This window comes from Ranitomeya variabilis, chromosome 3 (assembly GCF_051348905.1).
Source record: "Ranitomeya variabilis isolate aRanVar5 chromosome 3, aRanVar5.hap1, whole genome shotgun sequence".
Taxonomy (NCBI): Eukaryota; Metazoa; Chordata; class Amphibia; order Anura; family Dendrobatidae; genus Ranitomeya; species Ranitomeya variabilis.
The window spans coordinates 99,069,914-99,084,715 of NC_135234.1; the positions used below are offsets into that span (position 1 = coordinate 99,069,914).

A 14,802-nucleotide genomic window follows, 5' to 3' on the forward strand; every position below is an offset into this window, starting at 1 on the left:
GGAAAGTGCTGAACATTACTTTATTTGCATCTACAGGGTGGGCCATTTATATGGATACACCAGGGTGGGCCATTTATAAAGTTGCATTAAAAAATGGCTGACTTCAAAATGGCCGGCATGGTCACCATCCATCTTGAAAAGTTTTCCCCCTCCCATATACTAATGTGCCACAAACAGGAAGTTGATATCACCAACCATTCCCATTTGATTTAGGTGTATCCATATAAATGGCCCACCCTGTATTATGCTACTCAATTTGCCAACAGTTAACATCCCTGGAAGTGAAACAGAGATTGTTAACAAAGCGCGATGCACAGGGCATTGCAAGGATAACTACGTTTAATCTTCACAATTCCCAGAAAGAAAAAAAAAAATCCTTGTATTGCAAGTGCAACCAGTTTCCACCATCTGGCCACCAGTGAGAACGGTAATAACATTAACCCGTAGATAAGAGAACTGTATTCAGATGCTACAAACTAAGTCTTTTCTGATATAAAACATGATGTTCAGTGCGTGACTGCAAATGTCAGAAGAAGCAAGAAGCGCTGCCAGCCGAGCGTGCGGGAGAACATGGAATAAATGGACAATGTGTCTTAACTATGAGAAAGCACATCAATGAATATTCTGATCGTGGCTGACACATACATTTATAGAACACAAGTCAAAATAAGTTATAACTGTACGACCATTGGAACACCCTGCAGTGTAGCTATGGACGGTTGTAGATCACCTTTCTTAGGTCTATAACTGTTATGTACCCTGATTATTATCACCCCATTCAGAAGCTGTACCAATCCCATAATGGGCCGCTGAATGATGGCTGCCGTTTATGGCATCCTGACGTCATAATTGGAGTTCCTTGCAGCCTCCATCTAATCTCATATAACTGCTGCCATCAGCAAATGAATATAATATCGTGGATTATCAGAAGATAATAAGTATGGATGTTACACATACAGCCACAAGCCATATATCAATGCCAACTTGTAGAGACAAACGTATTACTAGAAGATGCAAAGTAGATAGAAAAATAGAAAATCACTTTATCGAATCACAAACATTATCAAAATGACAACACATTATACAATAGTAAGACACAACACAGAGAAAAGAATTGTGAAAAGACTAAGGGGACAAATGAAAAAGAATCAAAAATTGCCCCGCACAGGGAGTATGGCTGCTATATCCCACCAAGGGTCTCCAGATTTTCCCAAATTTATCTACTTTCTCAGATAATATAGCTGACAATTTCTTGTTGATCTTATGCCAGGAGATCCGTTTCTTCACAACCACAAGGTCTAAAACAGTTTTTTTACAGGTTGAAGCAATGGCCTGTTTAGTGGCCAGGAAGACGAAGGAAATGAGAACTTGGGAATATTAAGATACATTTATTTAGCAAGGTCTTTCAGGTTTTTTTCTTTGGACTGAGAGTATAAAAAAATAAACTCTAATTCAGAGCATACACCCTGTGGCATGTAAAGGTTTGGGAATCCCTGGTCAAAATGACTGTTAGGGTATGTGTCCACGATCAGGATGGCCGGCGGTATCGCCGGAGCGGCAAACCCGCTCCGCCCTAAGCCCCGCCCCCTTCTGTGACGCGATGATGCCGGATGTGTTCATTGCACACATCCGGGATCATCACACCCCACACATAGGGACCTGTGATATACCTTGCAGCGGCGCAGCGGCGCCGCAAGGTAAACGGACATGCTGCGATCTAAAAAGACTCACAGCATGTCCGGAATCGCAGGGCCGCCGGGTGCGTGTTACCACGCATAGTGGAGACGAGATTTGATAAAATCCCCTCCACTATGCTGTAACATCTGGACGCTGCGTGTTTGACGCTGCGGCTCTGCGCAGCGTCAAACACGCAGCGTTTCCTGAACGTGGACACATTCCCTTATTGTGAACAGTTAAGTAAGTTGAAGATGAAATGATCTCTACAAGGCCTAAAGTTAAAGATGACACAATTACTTTGTATTTTAGGCAAAAAAAAAATTGTAATGTTTTACATTTTAAAAATTACAAAAAGAAAAATGGGCAAATGCAAAGTTTATGCACCCTTGGAGACTTGTGTGCTCAGATAACTTTGACCAAGGTTTCAAACCTTAATTAGCCTGTTGGAGTTATGGCTTGTTCACCATCATCGTTAGGAACGGCCAGGTGATGCAAATTACACAGCTTTATAAAAACCCAGCCTCCTCTAACCTTGTGCCAAAAAACAGCAGCCATGAGTTCTTCTAAGCAGCTGCCTAGCTCTCTGAAAATGAAAATGGTAGAGGCGCAGAAAGCAGAAGGCTATAAGAAGATAGCAAAGCGTTTTCAAGTTGCCCTTTCCTCAGTTCAAAATGTAATTAAGAAATAGCAGTGAATAGGAGCAGTGAACAATTTCAGTGATATTGTTCAGATACACCTGCACAAATTTGGCCTTCATGGATGAGTCATAGAAGAAAACCTCTCCTGCATCTTCACCATAAAATTCAGAGTCAGAAGTATGCAAAATAACATCTAAATAAACCTGATGCATTTTGGAAACAAGCCCTGTGGACCTGTAAGGTTAAAATAGAACTTGGTAGCCACAATGATCAAAGGTATTTGTGGAGAAAAAATGGCACAGAATTTCAGGAAAAAAAACATCTTGACAACCATTAAGCATGGGGGGGGGATCAATAATGCTTTGGGGTTGTGTTGCAGCCATTAGCACGAGCAATATTTCACAGGTAGAGGGAAGAATGAATTCAATTAAATTTCAACAAATTCTTGATGCAAACATAACACCATCAGTAATAAAGCTGAAGTTGGAAAAAGGATGGCTTCTACAACTGGATAATGATCTAAGACACACATCAAAACCACAATAGACTACTTCAAAAGGTGCAAGCAGAAGGTTTTACATTGGCCCTCACAGTCTCCTGGTCTGAACATCATTGAAAATCTGTGTATAGACCTCAAAATAGCAGTGCATGTAAGACAACCCAGGAATCTCACAGAACTGGAATAATTTTTCAAGGAAGAGTGGATGAAAATCCCTCAAACAAGAACTGAAACACTCTTGTCTGGCTACAAAAAAAAAAGCATTTACAAGCTGTGATACTTTCAAAAAGGGGTGATACCATGTACTAACCATGCAGGGTGCCCTAACTTTTTCATTGGCCCATTTTTTTTAAATGTAAAAAATTAAAATACTTTGTTCCCTAAAATACAAAGGAAATGTGTCATCTTTAACTTTAGGCCTTTTAGAGATGATTTCATCTTCAACTTGCTTAACTGTTGACAATAACAGTAATTTTGAACAGGGGTGCCCAAACTTTTACATGCCACTGTAAGAACCCTTTCCCACTAAGTAGGATCTCTCTACCTCTTGGGCACACATTACTTCCTCCCTTTCGCTTCACCTCAATAACCTTCACCTCAATAACCTTCACCTGCATTTTCTTTACAATCAAAAGTTTGTACTTTCGCATGTTTGAAATATTACCTCAATGTTTGTTTTTAAAACTTTCAATAAAAATTAACAGTTTTCATTGAAGAAAAAAAACAAACTACCTTGCACAATCACTACATACCCAGAAACATGCCACATAAACCAAAAACCAAAGTATCATAGTTTAAAGTAAAAGGAGACGTCGAGTGGATCCAGGGTAAGAGAGGCTGAACTAAATGGAGGTAGAGTATGAAGAGATCCCTATAAATGGGCTGATCAGAGACGCCAGCCCGCGATCGCTGCAGTATATAGGCGGCACAATAAACGTAGCCAAAATGAAACATTAAATAACGGAACAGCAGACAAGTAGTAAAGTAGTACGACGTGGGAAGCCAGGGACCGTCCACTCCCAAAAAGCATTCTGCTAGCATGTTGTGAATTACGGTATACAAAGTATAGTATTTATAGATGACACATGATGCATAGGAGTGATCGTTATTATACATTAGATACTTATAAAGATGTAAAATAAATAAAAAGAGCAAAGCACAAAATATAAGAAACATTTCACCCATTGAGCATTAGAAATAAGCAAACACTAACATTAAAATCTAAGCAACTGATATAAGTGACTGCGCAAATGCTCACCAAATAGAAATATCCAGTGATATCAGACCTGCATAGTACATAGTAGCTTTAGATCAAAAGGGTTTGCTTTAAAGGGTGAGTCCTAAGTTGGGCATCACATGTACTGACTGCTGGGGGCGGGTGCTACTGTTTGATTGACAGTTCAGGTCTGCAGCATTGTTGTGGCGCTGGTTTGAATTATGTGCTCTCGATGCTGCTATATGAGGCAGCTTTGCCTTTGAAGCAAAATAATAGGAAAGCTGGCCAGGATCAAGTGATAACAGAGCGCTTTATCAATCCCGAACAGCTTCAGAGCAGTGCTTACAAGCGCATTAGAAAAGAGCTTGTAAGCACTGCACATATTCAGCCACTTCTGACTGCAGCAGTGGCTGGTTTCCTATACAACAAGCTGTTAAAACTAAAAATAATAAAAGGCAGCTAGGACTCCAACCTATGACATATCAGGTTGAAATAAATTCTATTAGGGGGAAATTCCTTAGACCTGCTCCTATTTGTAAAGGTGATGGGAGAGGTTTATAATTACTGTGCTACATTCAGTCCACACAAGACTAGACCAGACAGGTTGAAGCTGCAAATTTAACACAGTGCAGCACGTCCACCTTCAGGCTAGTTTAAAGGGACTCTGTCACCAGGTTTTTGCCACCTAATCTGAGAGCAGCATAATCTAGAGACAGAGGCCCCGATTCCAGTGATGAATCAATTACTGGACCTGCTTAGTGTAGTGTTTATACAATCACAGTGTTATCAGCAGGAGATGATCACTAGAGGACTGGTTAACCTGCAGCCAGGTGGACAAGCAGATTCATGAGCCTTGTATAATCCATCTTTCTGTGTATACTGTGCATATCCACAGGGCTGTCAATTAGAGGTGGGGAAGGGGTTGTACAGAGCTCAGCATTCAGAGAATTGCTAGATCTACAGCAGATAAAGTAGCAATTTCATCAAAAGGACAGCAAGCAGCAATGCAGATTCCCTTTAATTTGCCTCAATATTTTGCACCAAAATAATAATGCTTCCCATTACTAAATTTGGTGCACTTTATGACTCCTAATAGACACTTTTTCAAGCCAAATTTCCAATCTACTGATTTGTAAAAGTGTCTAAAGCATATAACAAAATCTGCAGGTATGTACGCCACTGAATTTTGGTGTATTTTGCTTAGTAAATTTCAACCAATGTTGGAATAGGGGCTGATGTGCAAAACTTGTCAGCGGCCGCTATACATTGAATAGAGCGACTGCCGCCAAAGATAACAGCAGCTGACACGGGGACCCAAGATCTGATTTTTAACCTGACATATAGATAGTACATATATATAAGTATATGCATGGATATGCAGGTATATATTACATGTATCTGTGGGTATATATATATATATGATACCATTTTATGACTATGAAAATTGTACATTCACACTGAAGGCATCAAAACTATGAATTAACACATGTGGAATTACAGGTCCTTCTCAAAAAATTAGCATATAGTGTTAAATTTCATTATTTACCATAATGTAATGATTACAATTAAACTTTCATATATTATAGATTCATTATCCACCAACTGAAATTTGTCAGGTCTTTTATTGTTTTAATACTGATGATTTTGGCCTACAACTCCTGATAACCCAAAAAACCTGTCTCAATAAATTAGCATATCAAGAAAAGGTTCTCTAAACAACCTATTACCCTAATCTTCTGAATCAACTAATTAACTCTAAACACATGCAAAAGATACCCGAGGCTTTTAAAAACTCCCTGCCTGGTTCATTACTCAAAACCCCCATCATGGGTAAGACTAGCGACCTGACAGATGTCAAGAAGGCCATCATTGACACCCTCAAGCAAGAGGGTAAGACCCAGAAAGAAATTTCTCAACAAATAGGCTGTTCCCAGAGTGCTGTATCAAGGCACCTCAATGGTAAGTCTGTTGGAAGGAAACAATGTGGCAGAAAACGCTGTACAACGAGAAGAGGTGACCGGACCCTGAGGAAGATTGTGGAGAAGGACCGATTCCAGACCTTGGGTAACCTGAGGAAGCAGTGGACTGAGTCTGGTGTGGAAACATCCAGAGCCACCGTGCACAGGCGTGTGCAGGAAATGGGCTACAGGTGCCGCATTCCCCAGGTAAAGCCACTTTTGAACCATAAACAGCGGCAGAAGCGCCTGACCTGGGCTACAGAGAAGCAGCACTGGACTGTTGCTAAGTGGTCCCAAGTACTTTTTTCTGATGAAAGCAAATTTTGCATGTCATTCGGAAATCAAGGTGCCAGAGTCTGGAGGAAGACTGGGGAGAAGGAAATGCCAAAATGCCTGAAGTCCAGTGTCAAGTACCCAGTCAGTGATGGTGTGGGGTGCCATGTCAGCTGCTGGTGTTGGTCCACTGTGTTTCATACAGGGCAGGGTCAATGCAGCTAGCTATCAGGAGATTTTGGAGCACTTCATGCTTCCTGGCACCTGCTCACAGTGCCAAAACCACTGGTAAATGGTTTACTGACCATGGTATTACTGTGCTCAATTGGCCTGCCAACTCTCCTGACCTGAACCCCATAGAGAATCTGTGGGATATTGTGAAGAGAAAGTTGAGAGACGCAAGACCCAACACTCTGGATGAGCTTAAGGCCGCTATTGAAGCATCCTGGGCCTCCATAACATCTCAGCAGTGTCACAGGCTGATTGCCTCCATGCCACGCCGCATTGAAGCAGTCATTTCTGCCAAAGGATTCCCGACCAAGTATTGAGTGCATAACTGAACATTATTATTTGATGGTTTTTTTGTTTGTTATTAAAAAACACTTTTATTTGATTGGACGGTTGAAATATGCTAATTTATTGAGACAGGTTTTTTGGGTTATCAGGAGTTGTAGGCCAAAATCATCAGTGTTAAAACAATAAAAGACCTGACAAATTTCAGTTGGTGGATAATGAATCTATAATATATGAAAGTTTAATTGTAATCATTACATTATGGTAAATAATGAAATTTAACAATATATGCTAATTTTTTGAGAAGGACCTGTATATACTTAACAAAAAAGTGTGAAACAACTGAAAATATCTATATATATATAATTGTCTAAGGGGTACTTCCGTCTTTCTGTCGGCAACTTCCGTCACGGATATTCAGTCACTGATTGGTCTCACCAGCTGCCTGTCATGGCTGCCGCGACCAATCAGCGACGGGCACAGTCCGATTAGTCCCTCCCTACTCCCCTGCAGTCAGTGCCCTGCGCCCGCTCCATACTTCCCACAGTGACGGCGGACCGCGTTATGCCGCGGGTAACTCACTCCGTTACCGCCGCTATTAACCCTGTGTGACCAAGTTTTTACTATTGAGGCTGCCTATGCAGCTTCAATAGAAAAAACATCTAATGTTAAAAATAATTAAAAAAAAACAACAAATCATTATATACTCACCTTCCGCCGCCTTTCCGACGCTCCGGTGACCGGTCCATGCAAGCGGCAGGTTCCGGTGCCAAGATTGGTGTGCGACAAGGACCTGCCATGACGTCACGGTTATGTGACCGCGACGTCATCACAGGCCCTGCACGCCTGCGTGAGAAGGACCTGCCATGACGTCACAGTCATGTGACCGCGACGTCATCACACCCTCGGAACGGAAGCTGCCACCTGAACCGAACACAGGCGACAGAACTACAAGGGGCCCCTCGGAAGGTGAGTATATGTTTATTTTTTATTTTTTAACCTGTGACATACGTGGCTGGGCAATATACTACGTAGCTGGGCAATATACTACGTGACTGCCCAATATACTACGTCGCTGTGCAATATACTACATCACTGGGCAATATACTACGTGGCTCTGTGCTGTATACTATGTCGCTGTGCAATATACTACGTGGCTCTGTGCTGTATACTAGTCACTGGGCAATATACTACGTGGCTCTGTGCTGTATACTACATCACTGGGCAATATACTACGTCACTGGGCAATATACTGCGTCACTGGGCAATATACTACGTGGCTGGGCAATATACTACGTCACTGGGCAATAGACTACGTCACTGGGCAATAGACTACGTCACTGGGCAATATACTACGTGGCTCTGTGCTGTATACTACGTCGCTGTGCAATATACTACGTGGCTCTGTGCTGTATACTACGTAACTGGGCAATATACTACGTGGCTCTGTGCTGTATACTACGTAACTGGGCAATATAATACGTCACTGGGCAATATACTACGTAACTGGGCTATATACTACGTGGCTGTGCAATATACTACGTGGCTGTGCAATATACTACGTCACTGGGCAATATAATATGTGGCTGTGCAATATACTACGTAACTGGGCAATATACTAAGTGGCTGTACAATATACTACGTCACTGAGCAATATACTACGTCACTGGGCAATATACTACGTCACTGGGCAATATACTACGTCACTGGGCAATATACTACGTCACTGGGCAATATACTACGTGGACATGCATATTCTAGAATACCCAATGCGTTAGAATCGGGCCACCATCTAGTGTCTTATATTCTAGGTTCTTCAAAGTAGCCACCTTTTGCTTTGATGACTGCTTTGCAGACTCTTGGCATTCTCTTGATGAGCTTCAAGTCACCCCAAACCATCTCGATTGGGTTCAGGTCTGGTGACGGTGGAGGCCAGGTCATCTGGCGTAGCACCCCATCACTCTCCTTCTTGGTCAAATAGCCCTTACACAGCCTTGAGGTGTGTTTGGGGTCATTGTCCTGTTGAAAAAAAAAAATGATGGTCCAACTAAACGCAAACCGGATGGAATAGCATGCCGCTGTAGAGATGCTGTGGTAGCCATGCTGGTTCAGTATGCCTTCAATTTTGAATAAATCCCCAACAGTGTCACCAGCAAAGCACCCCCACACCATCACACCTCCCCCTCCATGCTTCACGGTGGGAACCAGGCATGTAGAGTCCATCCGTTCACCTTTTCTGCGTCGCACAAAGACACGGTGGTTGGAACCAAAGATCTCAAATTTGGACTCATCAGACCAAAGCACAGATTTCCACTGGTCTAATGTCCATTCCTTGTGTTCTTTAGCCCAAACAATTCTCTTCTGCTTGTTACCTGTCCTTAGCCGTGGTTTCCTAGCAGCTATTTTACCATGAAGGCCTGCTGCACAAAGTCTCCTCTTAACAGTTGTTGTAGAGATGTGTCTGCTGCTAGAACTCTGTGTGGCATTGACCTGGTCTCTAATCTGAGCTGCTGTTAACCTGCGATTTCTGAGGCTGGTGACTCAGATAAATTTATCCTCAGAAGCAGAGGTGACTCTTGGTCTTCCTTTCCAGGGCCGGCCCTCATGTGAGCCAGTTTCTTTGTAGCGCTTGATGGTTTTTGCCACTGCACTTGGAGACACTTTCAAAGTTTTCCAATTTTTCGGACTGACTACCTTCATTTCTTAAAGAAATGATGGCCACTCGTTTTTCTTTACTTAGCTGCTTTTTTTTGCCATAATACAAATTCTAACAGTCTATTCAGTAGGGCTATCAGCTGTGTATCCTCCAGACTTCTGCACAACACAACTGATGGTCCCAACACCATTTATAAGGCAAGAAATCCCACTTATTAAACCTGACAGGGCACACCTGTGAAGTGAAAACCATTCCTGGTGACTACCTCTTGAAGCTCATCAAAAGAATGCCAAGAGTGTGCAAAGCAGTCATCAAAGCAAAAGGTGGCTACTTTGAAGAACCTAGAATATAAGACATAATTTCAGTTGCTTCACACTTTTTTATAATATAATGCCACATGTGTTAATGCGTAGTTTTGATGCCTTCAGTGTGAATGTACAATTTTCATAGTCATGAAAATACAGAAAAATCTTTAAATGAGAAGGTGTGTCCAAACTTTTGGTCTGTACTGTATGTATACAGTATATGTACAGCAGCCAAAAGTCAACAAGGATCAGACTGCGCTGGCACTGGGGGCGCCACACACAGATGGCAATCCGCCATACAATATACAAGACATGAGCATGTGATCTCTGAGGTCAGTTTAGGAATTGTTACAAGGAGCTACAGGTTTTCCATGATTTCCTCTGACCATGATGGCAGAATCCCCACCAGTGCGGGCACCATGGCAGCCCTCCTGGGATGGGGCACATGCAGTATGAGACCCGCACATCCATGATCTGGGAGGACCTGGCAATACTGACAGGAGCAGAGGATAGCAGCATTCCCCACCTGTCGGTGTCGGGGCACACGTGTGATGGGTGTCGGGGCACACGTGTGATGGGTGTCGGGGCACACGTGTGATGGGTGTCGGGGCACACGTGTGATGGGTGTCGGGGCACACGTGTGATGGGTGTCGGGGCACACGTGTGATGGGTGTCGGGGCACACGTGTGATGGGTGTCGGGGCACACGTGTGATGGGTGTCGGGGCACACGTGTGATGGGTGTCGGGGCACACGTGTGATGGGTGTCGGGGCACACGTGTGATGGGTGTCGGGGCACACGTGCGATGGGTGTCGGGGCACACGTGCGATGGGTGTCGGGGCACACGTGCGATGGGTGTCGGGGCACACGTGCGATCGGTGGTGGGGCACACGTGCGATGGGTGTCGGGGCACACGTGAGATGGGTGTCGGGGCACACGTGCGATGGGTGTCGGGGCACACGTGCGATGGGTGTCGGGGCACACGTGCGATGGGTGTCGGGGCACACGTGCGATCGGTGTCGGGGCACACGTGCGATCGGTGTCGGGGCACACGTGCGATCGGTGTCGGGGCACACGTGCGATCGGTGTCGGGGCACACGTGCGATCGGTGTCGGGGCACACGTGCGATCGGTGTCATGTATGTGCAGCAGCACACGTGTGATCAGTGTCATGTATGTGCAGCAGCACACGTGTGCACGCCGCTCCATCTACCTCTTTCTTCACGTTCCATAGCAGCTTCTCTTTGGTGCTGTCATCCGAGCAGCTCATGGTGCAGGAACAGGTGCGAGGTTAATGGGGAGCTGATGGTTTATCCTCGGCGGCTGTCTCCCGGCAGCACCGCGCTTCCGCCTGCAGGAAGGATTGGAGGGAGCCCCGGTGTCCGGGACCGAGCAGCGGGTGATGTTGTGCTCTTCTCGCTGATGCTCCCCCTACTGCTGCTGATGCTGCTGATGCTGTCATTCTTCAGACCTGGCCGTGACGTCACGAGAACGGCAGCCCCTCCCTCTCCTCTCCGTAACCACGCCCCCTGTAATAGGCAGCTATCAAGTACAAGGAAAAACGCGTCTCCCCCGTCTCCATGACAACCAGCCAATAAAAAAAGGCGGGAGAAGGAGGCGTTGTTACCATTGTGAGGCGAGACGCCCTCACCTCACAGGAGGGGCCGTGTGATAATGGAGGCATTACGTAGCCAGAGGCTCGCACATTACTCCTCGGTGCTTATGTGCTGCTCTTATATTCATATTATACACACACAATAAAGGCTGCTGAATCCGAGCTACAATGTGACAGAACACAGTATTGTCTGAATGTAATGTAAATATGGAGGGCCTCACAGCTGTGTGCTGGTCATGGGGGCAGAAAATCTAATATTCTGTCACAGGAAAGGTTTCCAATATGAAACTAAGGCCCAAATTAGCCACTTTTTATTTTTTCACACGTTCAAGTATTCGGTCAGTATTTTATCTCAGTATTTGTAAGCCAAAACCAGGAGTGGGAGATAAATACAGAAGTGACGTGTTTCCATTATACTTTTCCTCTGATTTTGGGCTCCTTCTCACTTGTGTGAAATACGGCCGAGTATCGCAGGCTAAAACCCGGCTCTAAACTCCAGAGCGGAGCGTGCAGCTCCATGTATTGCTGTGCGGCCGCACGCTCCGCTCTGGAGTGCCGGCGGCAGAGCCGGGTTTTAACCTGCGATACTAGGCTGTATTTCACGCAAGTGAGAAAGAGCCCTTTAGCTTACAAATACTGAGGTAACATAGTAAGTAACATGACCTTAAAGTCACTTTTGTCTTGTTTTTCTTTTTGCGCTAGCGGATTTTGTGCCAAATTCATCATAATTGGCACACAATACTTAATAAATTGGCACAAAGTCAAAAATGCTTTTTATTTGCACGAGTAAAAATTAATACGTTTTAAAAATTTTCACATTCATTTTCAATTGTGCAAAAAAAACCCATCATATTTTGCCCTCCACTAAGGGACTAGAGTACAACGGTGGCAAAATCTTAAATCATTGTTGGAGTGGCCCCCAAACGCTGGGCAGCGGGGTACTCGGTACCGGGTCTCTCTCGGTTCTGGGGATGTCACGGTGGCCTGACCCGGTCCGTGGCCCTGCTAAGGGGCGCCCAATTAAAGATGTAGGTGACGGTGTAGGTCGCAGTAAATAACGAGGACACAGGGTTGCAGTCTCTTTACCTCTTTACTGAAGGCTTCGGCATCCGCAATCCAGAGCACTGCTAACAGGGCTGGCTGAGACCGGCCGGTCCGAAGGCACATCCAGAGTTCCCTTTGCAGGTGGAAATCAGTAGCCTACATACTAGTGCCTGGGTGTTGTAGTACTTCCCTGCTGAGCACCACGGGATAGTCCTCACAACTGTCTTGTATGTTTCTGTTCTTTCTCTCCGTCCCCCAGATGATATGGATAGGACGCACCCGTATGACGGGGTAGGCCTGGAGTTATTTTATAGGGACCCTAGAGACGTCCCTCTCCCACAATTGCCTCCGTTGTCTTCATTAGGTGATTAAGGTGAGGCAGCCAACCTAAAATTAACTGCCCTGCCGTTGGTTTGAAGTAATGCGTAGAGCCCAATACTTCCTCGGCGTTCCGGCCACCGGCTACGCGCCTCAGTAGGATGTTGCCGATCTCGGGGCACGACTCCTACTGGTTCTGTCGCCTTTGTGCTGTGATCTCGTTTCTCACTTCTCCACAATATACTTCGCTTCGTGTCCTTTCTTAAGATGCTGCCGCAATGAAGTGCAGGCGCGGCTCCGTAACGATCTGTCCTTTCAGGCCACTGCCAGGATCCCACCCCTGACAGGGACCCCCCTGGATCTTCCCAAGCAACGCTCTCCTCTCACTAGATGTTACCTGGGCAAAACCCAGTCAGCTTCTCCCTAACTTCCTATCCAACCCCCAGTTTTACCAGAGTGTGAGGAGTGGCCTAATACATAGAACCCTTTGCTCCCCCTGGTGGCCGGAGTGTGAAGTGTAATAGAAAAAAAAAAGGAGAAGCCAGCACTGCTTAGGGTTAGAACGCAATACAAATGGTGCATATGCACCTACTGAATTCTAACTGTAGTTCAAATATGAGACATTTAGCAAATAATTGATCAATTCTTTGAGCTAACCCGCCACTTCACGGCAATCTCATAATGGGGCAGTCCTACTCTACGTATTATATTAAAATCGTGCCATACGGCCTCCTAGATGTATAAAGAGTATAAAAAGACAGACACCATTACTAACTATGACATGCAAACTGTACCTGGAGCATTTTCAGAGTCACCCCCTTGGTGCCAGGAAGGACAAGCGTAGGTGAAGGCCGATCAGGTCCTGTGCGGACATATCAGATCTGGTTTCCACACCTCCAAACCAGCACCAAAGTTAAAGAGTGAGACAGGCTGAGACACAGCTGCAAAATTAACTAGAGCCTGAGGCAGGGCAGGGCTGCTGTGTGTGTGTGAACAGCAGCCTATCAATCACAGAGAACACAGAAAGAATGGCGTACGTAACCCAGCGTGCGCGGCAACAGTGGTGGTCAGCCACTTACCAATGTAAAAGAAAAAAAAAAAAGGAGAAGCCAGCACTGCTTAGGGTGCTATTTTTGTATGGTCTTTACAAGGGGTGCGGCTGACAGGATTCTCTGGGTGTCTTTAGGCTGCTTTGCATAATTAACCCCTTGGTAAAGACCAGAAAAATTAGCACTAGCTGCTCCTTTTTCTGTTCGACACTGTCCACACAAGATAGTTTCACCACATAATCTGCTTGCTAAGAGGAGTCTTATCATCCTCAGTAGAAGACTGGGGTCACACTTCCGAGTGCAATGCGAGAAACTCGCGCTTGCTTCTCACCTCAATACCCGGCACTGCCGCCGACACTCAGGACCAGAGCGTGCGGCTGCATGTATTTCTATACAGCTGAATGCTTTGGTCCCGAGTGCCGGCGGCAGTGCCGGGCATTGAGGCAAGAGACAAGCGCGAGTTTCTCGCATTGCACTTGCAAGTGTGACCCTGGCCTCAGAAACATTTAAGATAGGACCTTACTATCCACTCTCCTTGGGCTTCTATAAGATGAAGGGCTGTCATGGTGGTCATATACTGCCTACTTGGAAAGGGAGAGACATTTAAAACGGCACTGGGCATGTTTAGCTGAAGTCAATCCAATGGATGTGAACTGAACTTGCATAAATGAGGTATCTGACCCCCACAAGGGTGGTTCACATTTCAATTGCGGGTCTCAGTCACTTAGGATATATTCCCGACTCCATTGTTCAAGATATCGAATGGCACCCATCAGGGATGCCCCCTTTTGCCCGTACTTTATGTCTTATGCATAGAACCACTGGCGGCTATGATAAGATAAAATTCTAACATTTCAGGGATTGAGGTTAGGAACAAAATATTTAAGATTTCCTTATTTGTGGATGATGTCCTTTTAATCTTAACCAAATTACATATTACACTGCCTAATCTCATGGAGGATTTAAAAAGGTACGATGTATAAACTGAACACTTAAAAAACATAAGCCCTACCATTAAATATCCCTCCTGATGTATTGGATCA

The 14,802-nt window shown here is 44.9% G+C and overlaps 1 protein-coding gene across 3 annotated transcripts in view; it reads right to left on the reverse strand.

Annotated features, from left to right (window-relative positions):
- The window catches only part of SGSM2 (small G protein signaling modulator 2), a 464,397-nt gene extending 453,316 nt beyond the window's left edge, over positions 1-11,081 (reverse strand). For 2 of the 3 annotated variants that reach the window (XM_077294414.1, XM_077294412.1), the window contains exon 1: positions 10,947-11,081. In XM_077294414.1, the coding sequence (XP_077150529.1) occupies positions 10,947-11,003 (57 nt within the window). In that variant the 5' untranslated portion in view covers positions 11,004-11,081. The remainder of the gene's footprint in view (positions 1-10,946) is intronic. The other variant, XM_077294413.1, reaches the window with a different exon arrangement.
- Positions 11,082-14,802: the final 3,721 nt, after the last annotated feature.